Below are 22580 nucleotides of genomic sequence, written 5' to 3' on the forward strand. Positions count from 1 at the left end.
TACAAAAACACCTCCACTCACCTGACGCATCAGCATCTGCTCCAGCGCCGGTGATCTTTGTGGTCTTTTTTTTTACCTTGCTGCCCACATGACCGCTGCAGACAATCATTGACCTCAGCGGTTCTAAGCCAGTGATTGGCTCAAGTTATCACAAGTGAAGATGTGTCATTGCTGCAGCAAGGTAAGGACCTCGGAGAGCAGCGGAGCAATAGGAGGTGGGATTTTAATTTTCACTTCTTCCATTTTCTCCATTTAGGCCTTGGGTGCAGCGATTGCAGTGTTATCCGGGCCCTGGAGCCCAGAGGGGCCCAAACAAGTCCAATGCTGTCAAGGACCCCTGACGATTGGGGCCCACATTGATGTTGGACACAGCAGTTCCCACAGCCGCACACTAGATGGCGCCATCACACAGCACTTCCCATTCTTCACTAGTGTTTTCCTTCCCTAAGCCAAGATCCTGCAAATATTTTTTTTTCTTTTTTTTTTTTTAAATTCCTTTCTGTTCTCTTTCCGGCCATGTGTAATTGCTGTTTCCTCTGGGCGTCCATTGCAGAAGACAGGAGCAGCAAGATAAAGCCTGCGGACTGTGCACCAGTGACCTGTCATCCTGATCCAGCTCTGCACCTGGGAGGGTCCGGGGGCTTCACTGGCCGGGACAGCCTGCAGCTCCGCACGTCCCACTCCATCACCTGGATACCCAGATGCGGTGGTTCTGCGCCCATCCTGCGGGGCTGTCAGGCTGCGGTGCCGGTGACATTGGATCAGGCTCATCAGCAGTGATTCCAGGATTCCGGATCTTCTCCGGCTATTAGACCTGTCCCCCAGGAGCATCCAGACACTACAGATCCATTAGTACCGCTCTGGGGGGCTCATTAACCCATTAGGGCAGTCTGCAGCAGAAGATCAGGGGTCCCTCTAAGATGCTCTTCGTCTGCTCCATCTTTGGACCCCACACATCATGAAAGGACCAGCGGACAGAACAGGAAGGAGGGCTCCAGCTCCCATCTGCACTTGTAGAGGGAGGATCTAGGTGTGGTCTGCTTCCATCCCTCCGTCCATTACCCAAGCAGGAGGGAGACCGGCGACGCCGGGACCACCAGTCCAGATCGGGACCCCTCATATGCACTGGATTTCTTCTGCAGATCTTAGCAGCAGTGGATCCCAGAGCTGCTGCGCTCTTGTGATGCGGCTTCCTGCATTCTGTGATCCGCCAGGTGACCGGCGGTGAGGACCCTGCACCACGATGTCCGGATGTAGACTGGCCAACATGAACGGCTTCGTGGAGGAGCCAAGAATGGAGACCGGAGACGTAAACCGGATCATGCGGCATCTGGAGACCGGGACCGTCCTGACCCTGTTCTACCAGAAAAAGTCCCAGCGCCCCGAGAGGAGAACCTTCCAGCTGAGGCTGGACACCCGGCAGGTGATATGGTTCAGGACCCCCGAGAAAGTGGAGGGAGAAGGTCAGTAACCGACACAGGACTATATAGAGATGTAGCAGAGCTGAGCACATCACAGGGGCACATCAGTAGTGATACCTGCAGTCCTATGTAACACCACAGATAACACAGTGATAACTCTCAGTACAGATAATGTAGTAGATGCCACCTGCAGTCCTATGTAACACCACAGATAACACAGTGATAACTCTCAGTACAGATAATGTAGTAGATGCCACCTGCAGTCCTATGTAACACCACAGATAACACAGTGATAACTCTCTGAGTACAGATAATGTAGTAGATGTCACCTGCAGTCCTATGTAACACCACAGATAACACAGTGATAACTCTCAGTACAGATAATGTAGTAGATGCCACCTGCAGTCCTATGTAACACCACAGATAACACAGTGATAACTCTCAGTACAGATAATGTAGTAGATGCCACCTGCAGTCCTATGTAACACCACAGATAACACAGTGATAACTCTCCGAGTACAGATAATGTAGTAGATGTCACCTGCAGTCCTATGTAACACCACAGATAACACAGTGATAACTCTCCGAGTACAGATAATGTAGTAGATGTCACCTGCAGTCCTATGTAACACCACAGATAACACAGTGATAACTCTCTGAGTACAGATAATATAGTAGATGTCACCTGCAGTCCTATGTAACACCACAGATAACACAGTGATATCTCTCTATATACAGATAATGTAGTAGATGTCACCTGCAGTCCTATGTAACACCACAGATAACACAGTGATATCTCTCTATATACAGATAATGTAGTAGATGTCACCTGCAGTCCTATGTAACACCACAGATAACACAGTGATAACTCTCTGAGCACAGATAATGATGTAGATGTCACCTGCAGTCCTATGTAACACCACAGATAACACAGTGATAACTCTCCGAGTACAGATAATGTAGTAGATGTCACCTGCAGTCCTATGTAACACCACAGATAACACAGTGATAACTCTCCGAGTACAGATAATGTAGTAGATGTCACCTGCAGTCTTATGTAACACCACAGATAACACAGTGATAACTCTCCGAGTACAGATAATGTAGTAGATGTCACCCGCAGTCCCATGTAACACCACAGATAACACAGTGATAACTCTCTGAGCACAGATAATGATGTAGATGTCGCCTGCAGTCCTATGTAACACCACAGATAACACAGTGATAACTCTCTGAGCACAGATAATGATGTAGATGTCACCTGCAGTCCTATGTAACACCACAGATAACACAGTGATAACTCTCCGAGTACAGATAATGTAGTAGATGTCACCTGCAGTCCTATGTAACACCACAGATAACACAGTGATAACTCTCCGAGTACAGATAATGTAGTAGATGTCACCCGCAGTCCCATGTAACACCACAGATAACACAGTGATAACTCTCTGAGCACAGATAATGATGTAGATGTCGCCTGCAGTCCTATGTAACACCACAGATAACACAGTGATAACTCTCTGAGCACAGATAATGATGTAGATGTCACCTGCAGTCCTATGTAACACCACAGATAACACAGTGATAACTCTCCGAGTACAGATAATGTAGTAGATGTCACCTGCAGTCCTATGTAACACCACAGATAACACAGTGATAACTCTCTGAGCACAGATAATGATGTAGATGTCACCTGCAGTCCTATGTAACACCACAGATAACACAGTGATAACTCTCTGAGCACAGATAATGATGTAGATGTCACCTGCAGTCCTATGTAACACCACAGATAACACAGTGATAACTCTCCGAGTACAGATAATGTAGTAGATGTCACCTGCAGTCCTATGTAACACCACAGATAACACAGTGATAACTCTCTGAGTACAGATAATGTAGTAGATGTCACCTGCAGTCCTATGTAACACCACAGATAACACAGTGATAACTCTCTGAGCACAGATAATGATGTAGATGTCGCCTGCAGTCCTATGTAATACCACAGATAACACAGTGATAACTCTCAGTACAGATAATGTAGTAGATGTCACCTGCAGTCCTATGTAACACCACAGATAACACAGTGATAACTCTCTGAGTACAGGTAATGTAGTAGATGTCACCTGCAGTCCTATGTAACACCACAGATAACACAATGATAACTCTCTGAGCACAGATAATGTACATGGTGTCACCTGCAGTCCTATGTAACACCACAGATAACACAGTGATATCTCTCTGAGTACAGATAATGTAGTAGGTGTCACCTGCAGTCCTATGTAAGGCCACAGGTAACACAGTGATGAGGGCCTGTGGACATAGAGGAGGCCCTGGCACTGTGGCCCTGTCTTCTCGGGGTCCGGAACCAGCCTGGATTTCTGTTTCCCCTCGTTCTTATCTCGTCAGTCCCATAGGCGGATGAGTCAGTGCAGACCACCAGCTGTACACCGGGGGAGTGGGGGGTACAGTCACTGCCTACAGAGGTACCCCAATTACTCACATGACTCCTGGCAGAGTATTGAGAGTCGGCGTTCGCTCATCTGTGTAATAATAATTCTGGAAATTCACTAATACTCCGATAAATCCAGAAATATTAGGACGTGAGACAAGTTTTGGCATTTTAGGCATTTACCAAAACCTATTCCAGGTCCGGTTCTATTATCAAATTGAAAAAAAACTGACCGTCACATCCAAACATAGATCAAGTGTGAACAGGTGCGGAACCTAGAGTCACCAACTCATATACTGTCAAATAAATAAGGCAGCACACTGCGGCGCTAAAACCTGCAAACATGAAACATGAAAGTTGAACTGCATTACTGCACTAGAAGTATGAAAAAAATGAGTGTTTAGCGCATAAATTGGCCAATTCATGTGTACCTGGTAGCCACATTAGGGCATCTCTCTTATACCAGGTCCTACACTTTCCTTTCCTCGCTGAGAATAAACGCCTTCATCTGAATGGGTACCTGTGAAACCTCTTCTTAGACTAAATTTCTCTCTCTCTGTGGAGGGGTAATGAACCTGCTGCGATTAAAACACCTGTGGCTAGGAGGCGGAGTGCTCAGTCAGAAGGCTAGTGAATACAAATTTTAAAAAACTGACCGTCACATCCAAACATAGATCAAGTGTGAACAGGTGCTGAACCTAGAGTCACCAATTCGTACACTTTCAAATAAATAAGGCAGCACAGTGTAGCGCTAAAACATGCAAACATGAAAGTTGAAATGTCAGTTTTTTGAAATTTGTATTGACTAGCCTTCTGATCGAGCACTCCGCCTCTTAGCCACGGGTGTTTTAATTGCAGCAGGTCCATTACCCCTCCACAGAGAGAGAGAGAAATTTAGTCTAAGAAGAGGTTTCACAGGTACCCATTCAGATGAAGACGTTTATTCTCAGCGAGGAAAGTGTAGGACCTGGTATGCGAGAGATGCCCTAATGTGGCTACCAGGTACACATGAATTGGCCAATTTATGCGCTAAACGCTCTCATTTTTTCATATTTCTAGTGCAGTAATGCAGTTCAACTTTCATGTTCATGTTATGAGAGCAAATGGAGTTCACCACAAGATGCAAACTATTCATCAGCCTGAAAAATAGAAAGGACAGATTAGACTTTGCCCCAAAAAAATCTAAAGAAGCCGCCCAGTCCTGGAAAAGCAAAACTAAGATCAACCTGTACTATAATGATGGGAAGAAGAAAGTCTCGAGAAGGCAGACTGATGGCGCGGGCATGCATGGCTTCCAACGGCACCGAGTCACTAGTGGTGATTGATGATGTGACCGAAGCCGTCGCCTGAATCCAGTGTGTACAGGGCGATGCTTTCTGCTCACATTCACCCAAATGCAGCAAGGATGGACGGTGCTTCAGAGGACACAAGAAAACGACCCAAAACATGCTGCGAAATCAATGTGGAATGTTCTGCAATGGCCAAGTCGTGGTGATGTCCATGGCCTCCAGACTTCAGGACGTCATTGCCTGCAAAGGATTCACAACAAGGAATTCCAAATGAACATTATATGGTAAAGTGAATTTGCCCAATTACTTCTGAGCCTCCAAAGTGAGTGTAGAAAAATGGCTGCAATTCCTCAACATTTCACTGGAAAATTTTATTCAGCCCCTTTTATTGCACCTGAAAGTCTCTGTCAGCAGGATTATGCCCAGTGACTACAGACAGTGTCAGGTCGGTGCAGTTATACTGATTACACTGATACCTGTGATTAGGATTGTGCTCAGTGACTATACCCAGTGTCAGGTCGGCGCCGTTATACTGATTACACTGTTACCTGTGATGAGGATTGTGTTCAGTGACTACAGACAGTGTCAGTTCGGTGCCGTTATACTGATTACACTGTTACCTGTGATCAGGATTGTGCTCAGTGACTACAGACAGTGTCAGGTCGGCGCCGTTATACTGATTACACTGTTACCTGTGATGAGGATTGTGTTCAGTGACTACAGACAGTGTCAGGTCGGTGCCGTTATACTGATTACACTGATACCTGTGATCAGGATTATGCCCAGTGACTACAGACAGTGTCAGGTCGGTGCCGTTATACTGATTACACTGATACCTGTGATTAGGATTGTGCTCAGTGACTATACCCAGTGTGAAGTCGGCGCCGTTATACTGATTACACTGTTACCTGTGATCAGGATTGTGCTCAGTAACTACAGACAGTGTCAGGTCGGTGCTGTTATACTGATTACACTGATACCTGTGATCAGGATTATGCTCAGTGACTACAGACAGTGTCAGGTCGGTGCCGTTATACTGATTACACTGATACCTATGATCAGGATTTAGCTCAGTGACTACAGACAGTGTCAGGTCGGTGCTGTAATACTGATTACACTGATACCTGTGATCAGGATTGTGCTCAGTGACTATACCCAGTGTCAGGTCGGTGCCGTTATACTGATTACACTGATACCTGTGATTAGGATTGTGCTCAGTGACTACAGACAGTGTCAGGTCCGTGCCGTTATACTGATTACACTGATACCTGTGATCAGGATTGTGCTCAGTGACTCCAGTGAGTGTCAGGTCGGCGCCGTTATACTGATTACACTGTTACCTGTGATCAGGATTGTGCTCAGTGACTACAGACAGTGTCAGGTCGGTGCCGTTATACTGATTACACTGATACCTGTGATCAGAATTGTGCTCAGTGACTATACCCAGTGTCAGGTCGGTGCCGTTATACTGATTACACTGATACCTGTGATCAGGATTGTGCTCATTGACTACAGACAGTGTCAGGTCGGTGCCGTTAAACTGACTACACTGACACCTGTGATCAGGATTGTGCTCAGTGACTATACCCAGTGTCGGGTCGGTGCCGTTATACTGATTACACTGATACCTGTGATCAGGATTGTGCTCAGTGACTATACCCAGTGTCGGGTCGGTGCCGTTAAACTGACTACACTGACACCTGTGATCAGGATTGTGCTTAGTGACTACAGACAGTGTCAGGTCGGTGCCATTATACTGATTACACTGATACCTGTGATCAGGATTGTGCTCAGTGACTACAGACAGTGTCAGGTCGGTGCCGTTATACTGATTACACTGATACCTGTGATCAGGATTGTGCTCAGTGACTACAGGCAGCGTCAGGTCGGTGCCGTTATACTGATTACACTGATACCTGTGATCAGGATTGTGCTCAGTGACTATACCCAGTGTCAGATCGGCGCCGTTATACTGATTACACTGATACCTGTGATCAGGATTGTGCTCATTGACTACAGACAGTGTCAGGTCGGTGCCGTTAAACTGATTACACTGACACCTGTGATCAGGATTGTGCTCAGTGACTATACCCAGTGTCAGGTCGGTGCCGTTATACTGATTACACTGTTACCTGTGATCAGGAATGTGCTCAGTGACTACAGACAGTGTCAGGTCGGTGCCGTTATACTGATTACACTGATACCTGTGATCAGGATTGTGCTCAGTGACTACACCCAGTGTCGGGTCGGTGCCGTTATACTGATTACACTGATACCTGTGATCAGGATTGTGCTCAGTGACTACAGGCAGCGTCAGGTCGGTGCCTTTATACTGATTACACTGATACCTGTGATCAGGATTGTGTTCAGTGACTACAGGCAGTGTCGGGTCGGTGCTGTTATACTGATTACACTGATACCTGTGATCAGGATTGTGCTCAGTGACTCCAGTGAGTGTCAGGTCGGCGCCGTTATACTGATTACACTGATACCTGTGATCAGGATTGTGTTCAGTGACTCCAGTGAGTGTCAGGTCGGCGCCGTTATACTGATTACACTGATACCTGTGATCAGGATTGTGCTCAGTGACTCCAGTGAGTGTCAGGTCGGTGCCGTTATACTGATTACACTGATACCTGTGATCAGGATTGTGTTCAGTGACTACAGGCAGTGTCGGGTCGGTGCTGTTATACTGATTACACTGATACCTGTGATCAGGATTGTGCTCAGTGACTCCAGTGAGTGTCAGGTCGGCGCCGTTATACTGATTACACTGATACCTGTGATCAGGATTGTGCTCAGTGACTCCAGTGAGTGTCAGGTCGGCGCCTTTATACTGATTACACTGATACCTGTGATCAGGATTGTGCTCAGTGACTACAGACAGTGTCAGGTCGGTGCCGTTATACTGATTACACTGATACCTGTGATCAGGATTGTGCTCAGTGACTACAGACAGTGTCAGGTCGGTGCCGTTAAACTGATTACACTGACACCTGTGATCAGGATTGTGCTCAGTGACTATACCCAGTGTCAGATCGGCGCCGTTATACTGATTACACTGATACCTGTGATCAGGATTGTGCTCATTGACTACAGACAGTGTCAGGTCGGTGCCGTTAAACTGATTACACTGACACCTGTGATCAGGATTGTGCTCAGTGACTATACCCAGTGTCAGGTCGGTGCCGTTATACTGATTACACTGTTACCTGTGATCAGGATTGTGCTCAGTGACTACAGACAGTGTCAGGTCGGTGCCGTTATACTGATTACACTGATACCTGTGATCAGGATTGTGCTCAGTGACTACACCCAGTGTCGGGTCGGTGCCGTTATACTGATTACACTGATACCTGTGATCAGGATTGTGCTCAATGACTACAGACAGTGTCAGGTCGGTGCCGTTATACTGATTACACTGATACCTGTGATCAGGATTGTGCTCAGTGACTACACCCAGTGTCGGGTCGGTGCTGTTACACTGATTACACTGATACCTGTGATCAGGATTGTGCTCAGTGACTGCAGACAGTGTCAGGTCGGTGCCGTTATACTGATTACACTGATACCTGTGATCAGGATTGTGCTCAGTGACTACACCCAGTGTCAGGTCGGTGCCGTTATACTGATTACACTGATACCTGTGATCAGGATTGTGCTCAGTGACTACAGACAGTGTTAGGTCGGTGCCGTTATACTGATTACACTGATACCTGTGATCAGGATTGTGCTCAGTGACTACACCCAGTGTCGGGTCGGTGCTGTTACACTGATTACACTGATACCTGTGATCAGGATTGTGCTCAGTGACTGCAGACAGTGTCAGGTCGGTGCCGTTATACTGATTACACTGTTACCTGTGATCAGGATTGTGCTCAGTGACTACAGACAGTGTCAGGTCAGTGCCGTTATACTGATTACACTGATACCTGTGATCAGGATTGTGTTCAGTGACTACAGGCAGTGTCGGGTCGGTGCTGTTACACTGATTACACTGATACCTGTGATCAGGATTGTGTTCAGTGACTACAGGCAGTGTCGGGTCGGTGCTGTTATACTGATTAAACTGATACCTGTGATCAGGATTGTGCTCAGTGACTGCAGACAGTGTCAGGTCGGTGCCGTTATACTGATTACACTGATACCTGTGATCAGGATTGTGCTCAGTGACTACACCCAGTGTCAGGTCGGTGCCGTTATACTGATTACACTGATACCTGTGATCAGGATTGTGCTCAGTGACTACAGACAGTGTCAGGTCGGTGCCGTTATACTGATTACACTGATACCTGTGATCAGGATTGTGCTCAGTGACTACACCCAGTGTCGGGTCGGTGCTGTTACACTGATTACACTGATACCTGTGATCAGGATTGTGTTCAGTGACTACAGGCAGTGTCAGGTCGGCGCCGTTATACTGATTACACTGATACCTGTGATCAGGATTGTGCTCAGTGACTCCAGTGAGTGTCAGGTCGGCGCCTTTATACTGATTACACTGATACCTGTGATCAGGATTGTGCTCAGTGACTACAGACAGTGTCAGGTCGGTGCCGTTAAACTGATTACACTGACACCTGTGATCAGGATTGTGCTCAGTGACTATACCCAGTGTCAGATCGGCGCCGTTATACTGATTACACTGATACCTGTGATCAGGATTGTGCTCATTGACTACAGACAGTGTCAGGTCGGTGCCGTTAAACTGATTACACTGACACCTGTGATCAGGATTGTGCTCAGTGACTATACCCAGTGTCAGGTCGGTGCCGTTATACTGATTACACTGTTACCTGTGATCAGGATTGTGCTCAGTGACTACAGACAGTGTCAGGTCGGTGCCGTTATACTGATTACACTGATACCTGTGATCAGGATTGTGCTCAGTGACTACACCCAGTGTCGGGTCGGTGCCGTTATACTGATTACACTGATACCTGTGATCAGGATTGTGCTCAGTGACTACAGACAGTGTCAGGTCGGTGCCGTTATACTGATTACACTGATACCTGTGATCAGGATTGTGCTCAGTGACTACACCCAGTGTCGGGTCGGTGCTGTTACACTGATTACACTGATACCTGTGATCAGGATTGTGCTCAGTGACTGCAGACAGTGTCAGGTCGGTGCCGTTATACTGATTACACTGATACCTGTGATCAGGATTGTGCTCAGTGACTACACCCAGTGTCAGGTCGGTGCTGTTACACTGATTACACTGATACCTGTGATCAGGATTGTGCTCAGTGACTACAGGCAGTGTCAGGTCGGCACCGTTATACTGATTACACTGATACCTGTGATCAGGATTGTGCTCAGTGACTACAGGCAGTGTCAGGTCAGTGCCGTTATACTGATTACACTGATACCTGTGATCAGGATTGTGCTCAGTGACTGCAGACAGTGTCAGGTCGGTGCTGTTACACTGATACATGTGATCAGGATTGTGCTCAGTGACTACAGGCAGTGTCAGGTCGGTGCCGTTATACTGATTACACTGATACATGTGATCAGGATTGTGCTCAGTGACTACAGACAGTGTCAGGTCGGTGCCGTTATACTGATTACACTGATACATGTGATCAGGATTGTGCTCAGTGACTACAGACAGTGTCAGGTCGGCGCCGTTATACTGATTACACTGATACCTGTGATCAGGATTGTGCTGAGATCAGTGCCCCTCTATGCTGGGTACAGTCAGTCCCCTGTATGCTGAGCTGAGATCAGTGCCCCTCTATGCTGGGTAAAGTCAGACCCCTGTATCCTGAGCTGAGATCAGTGCCCCTCTTTGCTGGGTACAGTCAGACCCCTGTGTCCTGAGCTGAGATCAGTGCCCCTCTATGCTGGGTACAGTCAGACCCCTGTATACTGAGCTGAGATCAGTGCCCCCTCTATGCTGGGTACCGTCAGACCCCTGTGTCCTGAGCTGAGATCAGTGCCCCTCTATGCTGGGTACAGTCAGACCCCTGTATCCTGAGCTGAGATCATTGCCCCCTCTATGCTGGGTACCGTCAGACCCCTGTATACTGAGCTGAGATCAGTGCCCCTCTATGCTGGGTACAGTCAGACCCCTGTATCCTGAGCTGAGATCAGTGCCCCTCTATGCTGGGTACAGTCAGACCCCTGTATCCTGAGCTGAGATCAGTGCCCCCTCTATGCTGGGTACAGTCAGACCCCTGTATCCTGAGCTGAGATCAGTGCCCCCTCTATGCTGGGTACAGTCAGACCCCTGTATCCTGAGCTGAGATCAGTGCCCCTCTATGCTGGGTACAGTCAGACCCCTGTATCCTGAGCTGAGATCAGTGCCCCTCTATGCTGGGTACAGTCAGACCCATGTATACTGGGCTGAGATCAGTGCCCCCTCTATGCTGGGTACAGTCAGACCCCTGTGTCCTGAGCTGAGATCAGTGCCCCTCTATGCTGGGTACAGTCAGACCCCTGTATACTGGGCTGAGATCAGTGCCCCCTCTATGCTGGGTACAGTCAGATCCCTGTATCCTGAGCTGAGATCATTGCCCCCTCTATGCTGGGTACCGTCAGACCCCTGTATACTGAGCTGAGATCAGTGCCCCTCTATGCTGGGTACAGTCAGACCCCTGTATCCTGAGCTGAGATCAGTGCCCCTCTATGCTGGGTACAGTCAGACCCCTGTATCCTGAGCTGAGATCAGTGCCCCCTCTATGCTGGGTACAGTCAGACCCCTGTATCCTGAGCTGAGATCAGTGCCCCTCTATGCTGGGTACAGTCAGACCCCTGTATACTGAGCTGAGATCAGTGCCCCTCTATGCTGGGTACAGTCAGACCCCTGTATCCTGAGCTGAGATCAGTGCCCCCTCTATGCTGGGTACAGTCAGACCCCTGTATCCTGAGCTGAGATCAGTGCCCCCTCTATGCTGGGTACAGTCAGACCCCTGTATACTGGGCTGAGATCAGTGCCCCCTCTATGCTGGGTACAGTCAGACCCCTGTATCCTGAGCTGAGATCAGTGCCCCTCTATGCTGGGTACAGTCAGACCCCTGTATCCTGAGCTGAGATCAGTGCCCCTCTATGCTGGGTACAGTCAGACCCCTGTATCCTGAGCTGAGATCGGTGCCCCCTCTATGCTGGGTACAGTCAGACCCCTGTATACTGGGCTGAGATCAGTGCCCCTCTATGCTGGGTACAGTCAGACCCCTGTATACTGAGCTGAGATCAGTGCCCCCTCTATGCTGGGTACAGTCAGACCCCTGTATCCTGAGCTGAGATCAGTGCCCCCTCTATGCTGGGTACAGTCAGACCCCTGTATCCTGAGCTGAGATCAGTGCCCCTCTATGCTGGGTACAGTCAGACCCCTGTATACTGAGCTGAGATCAGTGCCCCTCTATGCTGGGTACAGTCAGACCCCTGTATACTGAGCTGAGATCAGTGCCCCTCTATGCTGGGTACAGTCAGACCCCTGTATACTGAGCTGAGATCAGTGCCCCTCTATGCTGGGTACAGTCAGACCCCTGTATCCTGAGCTGAGATCAGTGCCCCTCTATGCTGGGTACAGTCAGACCCCTGTATACTGGGCTGAGATCAGTGCCCCCTCTATGCTGGGTACAGTCAGACCCCTGTATCCTGAGCTGAGATCAGTGCCCCTCTATGCTGGGTACAGTCAGACCCCTGTATCCTGAGCTGAGATCGGTGCCCCCTCTATGCTGGGTACAGTCAGACCCCTGTATACTGAGCTGAGATCAGTGCCCCCTCTATGCTGTGTACAGTCAGACCCCTGTATCCTGAGCTGAGATCAGTGCCCCTCTATGCTGGGTACAGTCAGACCCCTGTATACTGAGCTGAGATCAGTGCCCCCTCTATGCTGGGTACAGTCAGACCCCTGTATACTGAGCTGAGATCAGTGCCCCTCTATGCTGGGTACAGTCAGACCCCTGTATCCTGAGCTGAGATCAGTCCCCCCTCTATGCTGGGTACAGTCAGACCCATGTATCCTGAGCTGAGATCAGTGCCCCTCTATGCTGGGTACAGTCAGACCCCTGTATCCTGAGCTGAGATCAGTCCCCCCTCTATGCTGGGTACAGTCAGACCCCTGTATACTGAGCTGAGATCAGTGCCCCCTCTATGCTGGGTACAGTCAGACCCCTGTATCCTGAGCTGAGATCAGTGCCCCTCTATGCCTGGTACAGTCAGACCCCTGTATACTGGGCCGAGATCAGTGCCCCCTCTATGCTGGGTACAGTCAGACCCCTGTATACTGGGCTGAGATCAGTGCCCCCTCTATGCTGGGTACAGTCAGACCCCTGTATCCTGAGCTGAGATCAGTGCCCCTCTATGCTGGGTACAGTCAGACCCCTGTGTCCTGAGCTGAGATCAGTGCCCCTCTATGCTGGGTACAGTCAGACCCCTGTATACTGAGCTGAGATCAGTGCCCCCTCTATGCTGGGTACAGTCAGACCCCTGTATCCTGAGCTGAGATCAGTGCCCCTCTATGCTGGGTACAGTCAGACCCCTGCATCCTGAGCTGAGATCAGTGCCCCTCTATGCTGGGTACAGTCAGACCCCTGTATACTGAGCTGAGATCAGTGCCCCTCTATGCTGGGTACAGTCAGAACCCCTGTATCCTGAGCTGAGATCAGTGCCCCTCTATGCTGGGTACAGTCAGACCCCTGTATCCTGAGCTGAGATCAGTGCCCCTCTATGCTGGGTACAGTCAGACCCCTGTATACTGAGCTGAGATCAGTGCCCCCTCTATGCTGGGTACAGTCAGACCCCTGTATCCTGAGCTGAGATCAGTGCCCCTCTATGCTGGGTACAGTCAGACCCCTGTATCCTGAGCTGAGATCAGTGCCCCTCTATGCTGGGTACAGTCAGACCCCTGTATACTGAGCTGAGATCAGTGCCCCTCTATGCTGGGTACAGTCAGACCCCTGTATCCTGAGCTGAGATCAGTGCCCCCTCTATGCTGGGTACAGTCAGACCCCTGTATCCTGAGCTGAGATCAGTGCCCCCTCTATGCTGGGTACAGTCAGACCCCTGTATACTGAGCTGAGATCAGTGCCCCCTCTATGCTGGGTACAGTCAGACCCCTGTATACTGAGCTGAGATCAGTGCCCCTCTATGCTGGGTACAGTCAGACCCCTGTATACTGAGCTGAGATCAGTGCCCCCTCTATGCTGGGTACAGTCAGACCCCTGTATACTGGGCTGAGATCAGTGCCCCTCTATGCTGGGTACAGTCAGACCCCTGTATGCTGAGCTGAGATCAGTGCCCCCTCTATGCTGGGTACAGTCAGACCCCTGTATACTGGGCTGAGATCAGTGCCCCCTCTATGCTGGGTACAGTCAGACCCCTGTATACTGGGCTGAGATCAGTGCCCCCTCTATGCTGGGTACAGTCAGACCCATGTATCCTGAGCTGAGATCAGTGCCCCTCTATGCTGGGTACAGTCAGACCCCTGTATCCTGAGCTGAGATCAGTGCCCCTCTATGCTGGGTACAGTCAGACCCCTGTATGCTGAGCTGAGATCAGTGCCCCTCTATGCTGGGTACAGTCAGACCCCTGTATCCTGAGCTGAGATCAGTGCCCGTCTATGCTGGGTACAGTCAGACCCCTGTATCCTGAGCTGAGATCAGTGCCCCTCTATGCTGGGTACAGTCAGACCCCTGTATGCTGAGCTGAGATCAGTGCCCCTCTATGCTGGGTACAGTCAGACCCCTGTATACTGAGCTGAGATCAGTGCCCCTCTATGCTGGGTACAGTCAGACCCCTGTATACTGAGCTGAGATCAGTGCCCCTCTATGCTGGGTACAGTCAGACCCCTGTATCCTGAGCGGAGATCAGTGCCCCCTCTATGCTGGGTACAGTCAGACCCCTGTATACTGAGCTGAGATCAGTGCCCCCTCTATGCTGGGTACAGTCAGACCCCTGTATGCTGAGCTGAGATCAGTGCCCCCTCTATGCTGGGTACAGTCAGACCCCTGTATACTGAGCTGAGATCAGTGCCCCTCTATGCTGGGTACAGTCAGACCCCTGTATCCTGAGCTGAGATCAGTCCCCCCTCTATGCTGGGTACAGTCAGACCCCTGTATACTGAGCTGAGATCAGTGCCCCTCTATGCTGGGTACAGTCAGACCCCTGTATCCTGAGCTGAGATCAGTGCCCCTCTATGCTGGGTACAGTCAGACCCCTGTATCCTGAGCTGAGATCAGTGCCCCCTCTATGCTGGGTACAGTCAGACCCCTGTATACTGAGCTGAGATCAGTGCCCCTCTATGCTGGGTACAGTCAGACCCCTGTATACTGAGCTGAGATCAGTGCCCCTCTATGCTGGGTACAGTCAGACCCCTGTATCCTGAGCTGAGATCTGTACCCCCTCTATGCTGGGTACAGTCAGACCCCTGTATCCTGAGCTGAGATCAGTGCCCCCTCTATGCTGGGTACAGTCAGACCCCTGTATACTGAGCTGAGATCTGTGCCCCTCTATGCTGGGTACAGTCAGACCCCTGTATACTGGGCTGAGATCATTGCCCCCTCTATGCTGGGTACAGTCAGACCCCTGTATACTGGGCTGAGATCAGTGCCCCCTCTATGCTGGGTACAGTCAGACCCCTGTATACTGAGCTGAGATCAGTGCCCCTCTATGCTGGGTACAGTCAGACCCCTGTATCCTGAGCTGAGATCAGTGCCCCCTCTATGCTGGGTACAGTCAGACCCCTGTATCCTGAGCTGAGATCAGTGCCCCCTCTATGCTGGGTACAGTCAGACCCCTGTATACTGAGCTGAGATCAGTGCCCCCTCTATGCTGGGTACAGTCAGACCCCTGTATACTGGGCTGAGATCAGTGCCCCCTCTATGCTGGGTACAGTCAGACCCCTGTATACTGGGCTGAGATCAGTGCCCCCTCTATGCTGGGTACAGTCAAACCTCTTTGTCCAGAGATTTTTCTGCTTTTTCACATGTCTGTGATGAATTGTGGGTTTCAGGACTTTGGTAATTAACCCTTCATGTACTGCAGACCGTCCTTACTAGTATCTATGTATAACCACCGAGTCCCTGGTTCATCGTTGTTTTTCTCCTGTTCTTTGTTTAGTTTTGTGTTTTTGCACTTTTTATATGTTTTCACTTGTTTTTATTGTTTTCTGTGGGCAAAGTTTAATGATTTCAGATGTTTTCACCTTTCTCAACAATTGCATTTGGCATCGCAAAATTTGAGGCATCTCCACTCTTGTCTCCCCCTTATTTTTGGGTAATTTTGCAACACCTGCAAATTTTTGCATGAAAAAAAAAAAAGCAAAATAATTCATAATTCTCAACCGAAAAAAGACCTTTTATGACCTCGTAGAATTCATGAATCACGTGAAACATTATAAAGGGTTGGCGCATAAAAACTATAAAAATATTTAAGTATTTATTAGGGAATTGTTATTTATGCAAATATCTAATATCTAATCTGTGTCTCCTCCCATTCAGTTTCATCCCATTGCTTCTCGTGTTTCCATGTGCAAATGAGAATAATAATGATCCTTCTACACTGTGACAGCCCTTCAGATATTTGTAGACAGCTATTAAGTCTCCTCTCAGTCTTCTTTACTGCAAGCTAAACATTCCCAAATCCTGTAACCGTTCCTCGTTGGATATACTTTACAGTCCGCTCACCATTCTGGTCGCTCTTCTCTGAACTTGCTGCAGTTTGTTGATGTATTTTTTAAAATGTGAAGCCCAGAACTGGACCCAGTATTCCAGATGAGGTCTGACCAAAGAGGAGTAAGAGGGGGATAATTACTTCACATGATCTAGACTCTAAACTTTAATACTCTTAATACATCCAAGCACTGTTTGCCTTTTTGCTGCTGCATCACACTGTTGACTCCTGTGCAGTCTGTGATCTATTAGTGCACCCAAGTCTTTTTCACACGTGCTGTTGCTTAGTTCTATTCCTCCCATTTTGCAGATGTAATGTTCATTTGTCTTGCCCCAATGTAGAATCTTGCATTTCTCCCTGTTAAATACCATTCTAGTAGTCACTGTCCATTGTTCAACGCTTATCTAGATCCATCTGAATCCTTTGTCTTCTCTAGTGTTAAGGTACCGTCACACATAACGATATTGTTAACGATATCGTTGCAACGTCACGCTTTTGTAGACGTAGCAACGATCCCACTAACGATCTCGTTATGTGTGACAGCGACCAACGATCAGGCCCTCTGCTGGGAGATCGTTGTTCGTTGGGGAATGATCAGGACCATTTTTTGGTCGCTGATCACCCGCTGTCATCGCTGGATCGGCGTGTGTGATGCCGATCCAGCGATGTGTTCACCTGTAACCAGGGTAAATATCGGGTTACTAAGCGCAGGGCCGCGCTTAGTAACCCGATATTTACCCTGGTTACCATTGTAAAAGTAAAAAAAAAAAAACAAACAAAACAGTACATACTCACATTCTGATGTCTGTCACGTCCCCCGGCGTCCACAGGGTTAAAACTGCTTTCGGCAGGAGCGCTGCTAATGCACTCGCTGCTGCCGAGATGCACTGACTGTGTCAGCGCCGGCCGTAAAGCAGAGCACAGTGGTGACGTCACCGCTGTTACTGCCGGCGCTGACACAGTCAGTGCATCTCGGCAGCAGCGCGTGCATTAGCAGCGCTCCTGCCGAAAGCAGTTTTAACCCTGTGGACGCTGGGGGACGTGACAGACATCAGAATGTGAGTATGTACTGTTTTTTTTTTTTACTTTTACAATGGTAACCAGGGTAAATATCGGGTTACTAAGCGCGGCCCTGCACTTAGTAACCCGATGTTTACCCTGGTTACCCGGGTGCTGCAGGGGGACTTCGGCATCGTTGAAGACAGTTTCAACGATGCCGAAGTCGCTCCCCTGATTGTTGGTTGCTGGAGAGAGCTGTCTGTGTGACAGCTCCCCAGCGACCACACAACGACTTACCAACGATCACGGCCAGGTCGTATCGCTGGTCGTGATCGTTGGTAAGTCGTTTAGTGTAAAGGCACCTTTAGTTATCCCTCCCAGCTTTGCATCATCTGTAAATTTGATTAGATTACCTTCGGTTCCCTTATCTAGATCATTTATAAAAATGTTGAACAACACTGGGGCCAGGACAGAGCCTTGTGGTACCCAAGTTGAAACACTCTTCAAATTGGATGTGCAACCATTTATCACTCTTTGAGTACGATCACTGAGCCACTTATGAATCCACCTAAGCGTAGCCTTGTCAATCCCATACTTGGTCATTTTTCCAATAAGGATAGTATGTGATACTTTTTCAAATGCTTTGCTGAAGTTGAGCTATACTATATCTACCGCATTTCCCTGAACCACCCAGTCAGCGATTCCATCATAGAAGGAAATTAGATTAGTCTGGTAGGACTTGTTTGCTACAAACCCATGCTGGCTCTGGTTAATTACTGTATTCTTATCCAAGTACTTACATACTTGGATACTTACAACAGTCTGTGCCCAAGAATGCCAACTCTGGGAAGAAGCTCTACATCCTGTTTTACCCCGGGAAGATGCTTTGCTGCCTGGTGGACCACGGGGAGATGCTCTGCTGCCTGTTGGACCCTGAGAAGATGCTGTACAGCCTCTTGTACCCAGGGAAGATGCTCTGCTGCCTGGTGGACCCCAGGAAGATGCTCTGCTCTCTGTTGGACCCCGGGAAGATGCTCTGCTGCTGGTGGACCTTGAGAAGATGCTCTGCTGCTTGCTGCACCCTGGGAAGATGCTTTGCTGCATGTTGGACCCTGGGAAGATGCTCTTCTGAATGTGGACCTTGAGAAGATGCTCTGCTGCATGATGGACCTTGAGAAGATGCTCTGCTGCCTGGTGACCCTGGTAAAATACTCTGCTGCATGGTGGACCCTGGGAAGATTCTCTGCTGTCTTTGCACCCTGGGCCTCTGCTTTTATTGTCTCTGTACCATAATTCTGTTTGCCCAAGTCTGCAGCTTCCTGGCTGAACCCAGAATAGAGCCTGCAGAGCGAGGGTGGGGGCAGATTACGGCTAACTTTAACCTCTTCGTGGCTGGGTTGATGCTTCCAAGTCATAGGAGCTGATCCTGGAAGTAGAAGAAGACGTAGGATCCAGATCAGCTCCGCCATCTCCAGACAATCACTGTAATCAGGTCCCAATAAGATTATCCGAGTGTAATAATGAGCTGATGATGACATCATCACTGCGTCTGATGACATCACACTATACTACAGTAATGGTTTATGTAGGGAGACCCTCAGGCTGTAGGTGAGCGATTCCCCTGCATATGGTGGGATGATTAGGACTAGTGAGATCTTTCTAGAATTTAGCCACAGAATATGCTGACAGCTGGGGCTCCATGATGGGACCCCAGATCCCCGATAGATGGGGGTCTCCCTGCCTGGCTTTCAGGGCCTACCCCAGATAGAGTAGAAATGCTCTAGGTGGGACTATTGTACAATAGACAGGATGTGACAGAGGCCTCACCATTGTGCTCGCTGACACACTGTAACGAACCATCAGCAGAGGAGCGCGGTCTCGTTAGACACTGGTGCGGTGAGTTCTGGGCTGGAGAGATTTCCAGTCTGTGAATGAGTTTGGGTTTCATTCACACTTGGACATAATACGGAGGAGTGCGATCTGCTGATGGCGTCAGTGACATTATCCAGTGAGTGCAGCTGCACTGACTATTGGGGTCTGCGGTGGTCTGACATGCCCCCTCCGCCTCATCACACGCTCAGGCTCCGCTGTTTCCCCCATACTTTATACCGCAGCTCTGCTCTGTGTAGGAAGGATGGAACAAGTGCTGTAGAGGGGCCTGAGGACCCCAGCAGACATGATGGTGGTCCGACCCCTGCACTATGTGACTGGCCTGTGCCGGACGGGCCTGCAGGGTGGGTTCCAGCACCTGACTGTGAATAATCATTATTTCACTATCCTGCAGCAAGCAGAGATCCTACACAGGACATGAAGTGATGACAACGGTGCAGAATGTTTCGGTGCAGGATTCGGCGCCGGCCCTTTAATGACTGTTCTGGAAGGTTCTGCGCACAGCGGACTCTTTATGTGCTGCGATCCCACAGCTGGCAGGGTACCGTGCCAGGACCAGACGGCTCCAAAGTCCCCGGCCCTGTGACTTGCTTGCCATGGGAACGCTAATGACAAAAGTCTTGACCTCATGGACCATCCAGGCCGAAAGAAAACCCACCGGATTACACAAGCGAGGAGTCCGACAAGAGTAGACCTGTGTCCATGTCCCAGAATGCAGCAGGCGGCATGTAGGGGTGCACGGGGTCCGGTGTGTCCCCCGGGAGACCCTCAGCTTGTGTGACCCCTGGTAGAACCCCATATCGTCCCCCTGTGCCAGCGATGACCGCACACCGGCGAGCGTCCATTATCATCCATCATCTGGGCATGAAACATTCATGGAAAAAGCTGATGAAAAATCCCTCCGTCCTGCAATCACACCCAGAGCTGCGGACACTCAGCGTTCACACCCAGAGCTGCGGACACTCAGCGTTCACACCCAGAGCTGCGGACACTCAGCGTTCACACCCAGAGCTGCGGACACTCAGCGTTCACACCCAGAGCTGCGGACACTCAGCGTTCACACCCAGAGCTGCGGACACTCAGCGTTCACACCCAGAGCTGCGGACACTCAGCGTTCACACCCAGAGCTGCGGACACTCAGCGTTCACACCCAGAGCTGCGGACACTCAGCGTTCACACCCAGAGCTGCGGACACTCAGCGTTCACACCCAGAGCTGCGGACACTCAGCGTTCACACCCAGAGCTGCGGACACTCAGCGTTCACACCCAGAGCTGCGGACACTCAGCGTTCACACCCAGAGCTGCGGACACTCAGCGTTCACACCCAGAGCTGCGGACACTCAGCGTTCACACCCAGAGCTGCGGACACTCAGCGTTCACACCCAGAGCTGCGGACACTCAGCGTTCACACCCAGAGCTGCGGACACTCAGCGTTCACACCCAGAGCTGCGGACACTCAGCGTTCACACCCAGAGCTGCGGACACTCAGCGTTCACACCCAGAGCTGCGGACACTCAGCGTTCACACCCAGAGCTGCGGACACTCAGCGTTCACACCCAGAGCTGCGGACACTCAGCGTTCACACCCAGAGCTGCGGACACTCAGCGTTCACACCCAGAGCTGCGGACACTCAGCGTTCACACCCAGAGCTGCGGACACTCAGCGTTCACACCCAGAGCTGCGGACACTCAGCGTTCACACCCAGAGCTGCGGACACTCAGCGTTCACGCCCAGAGCTGCGGACAATCAGCGTTCACGCCCAGAGCTGCGGACACTCAGCGTTCACACCCAGAGCTGCGGACACTCAGCGTTCACACCCAGAGCTGCAGTCGCTTAGCGTTCACACGCAGAGCTGCGGACACTCAGCGTTCACACCCAGAGCTGCGGACACTCAGCGTTCACACCCAGACCTGCAGTCGCTCAGCGTTCACATCCAGACCTGCAGTCGCTCAGCGTTCACATCCAGAGCTGTGGCCACTCAGCGTTCACACCCTGAGCTGCGGCCACACAGCATTCACAGCCAGAGCTGCGGCCACTCAGCGTTCACACCCAGACCTGCAGTCTCTCAGCGTTCACATCCAGACCTGCAGTCGCTCAGCGTTCACATCCAGAGCTGCGGCCACTCAGCGTTCACACCCTGAGCTGCGGCCACACAGCATTCACAGCCAGAGCTGCGGCCACTCAGCGTTCACACCCAGAGCTGCGGCCACTCAGCGTTCACACCCAGAGCTGCGGCCACTCAGCGTTCACACCCAGACCTGCAGTCGCTCAGCGTTCACATCCAGACCTGCAGTCGCTCAGCGTTCACATCCAGAGCTGCGGCCACTCAATGTTCACACCCAGAGCTGTGGCCACTCAGCGTTCACACCCAGAGCTGCGGCCACTCAGCGTTCATACCCAGAGCTGCGGCCACTCAGCGTTCACACCCAGAGCTCTGGCCACTCAGCGTTCACACCCAGAGCTGTGGCCATTCAGCGTTCACACCCAGAGCTGCGGACACTCGGTGTTCACACCCAGAGCTGCGGTCCCTCAGCGTTCACACCCAGAGCTGCGGTCACTCAGCGTTCACACCCAGAGCTGCGGCCACTCAGCGTTCACACCCAGAGCTCTGGCCACTCAGCGTTCACACCCAGAGCTGCGGACACTCAGCGTTCACACCCAGAGCTGCGGACACTCGGTGTTCACACCCAGAGCTGCGGTCCCTCAGCGTTCACACCCAGAGCTGCGGTCACTCAGCGTTCACACCCAGAGCTGCGGTCACTCAGCGTTCACACCCAGAGCTGCGGTCACTCAGCGTTCACACCCAGAGCTGCGGACACTCAGCGTTCACACCCAGAGCTGCGGACACTCAGCGTTCACACCCAGAGCTGCGGACACTCAGCGTTCACACCCAGAGCTCCGGCCACTCAGCGT

General features: G+C 50.4%; 1 protein-coding gene across 2 annotated transcripts in view; it reads left to right on the forward strand.

Annotated features, from left to right (window-relative positions):
* Positions 1 to 546: 546 nt before the first annotated feature.
* The window catches only part of LOC138643184 (1-phosphatidylinositol 4,5-bisphosphate phosphodiesterase gamma-1-like), a 180166-nt gene continuing 158132 nt past the window's right edge, over positions 547 to 22580 (forward strand). Inside the window, exon 1 of one of the 2 annotated variants that reach the window (XM_069732017.1) lies at positions 547 to 1463. In XM_069732017.1, the coding sequence (XP_069588118.1) occupies positions 1244 to 1463 (220 nt within the window). In that variant the 5' untranslated portion in view covers positions 547 to 1243. The remainder of the gene's footprint in view (positions 1464 to 22580) is intronic. The other variant, XM_069732016.1, reaches the window with a different exon arrangement.

The sequence above is a fragment of the Ranitomeya imitator genome, chromosome 6 (genome assembly GCF_032444005.1).
Source record: "Ranitomeya imitator isolate aRanImi1 chromosome 6, aRanImi1.pri, whole genome shotgun sequence".
In the NCBI taxonomy this organism is placed as follows: Eukaryota; Metazoa; Chordata; class Amphibia; order Anura; family Dendrobatidae; genus Ranitomeya; species Ranitomeya imitator.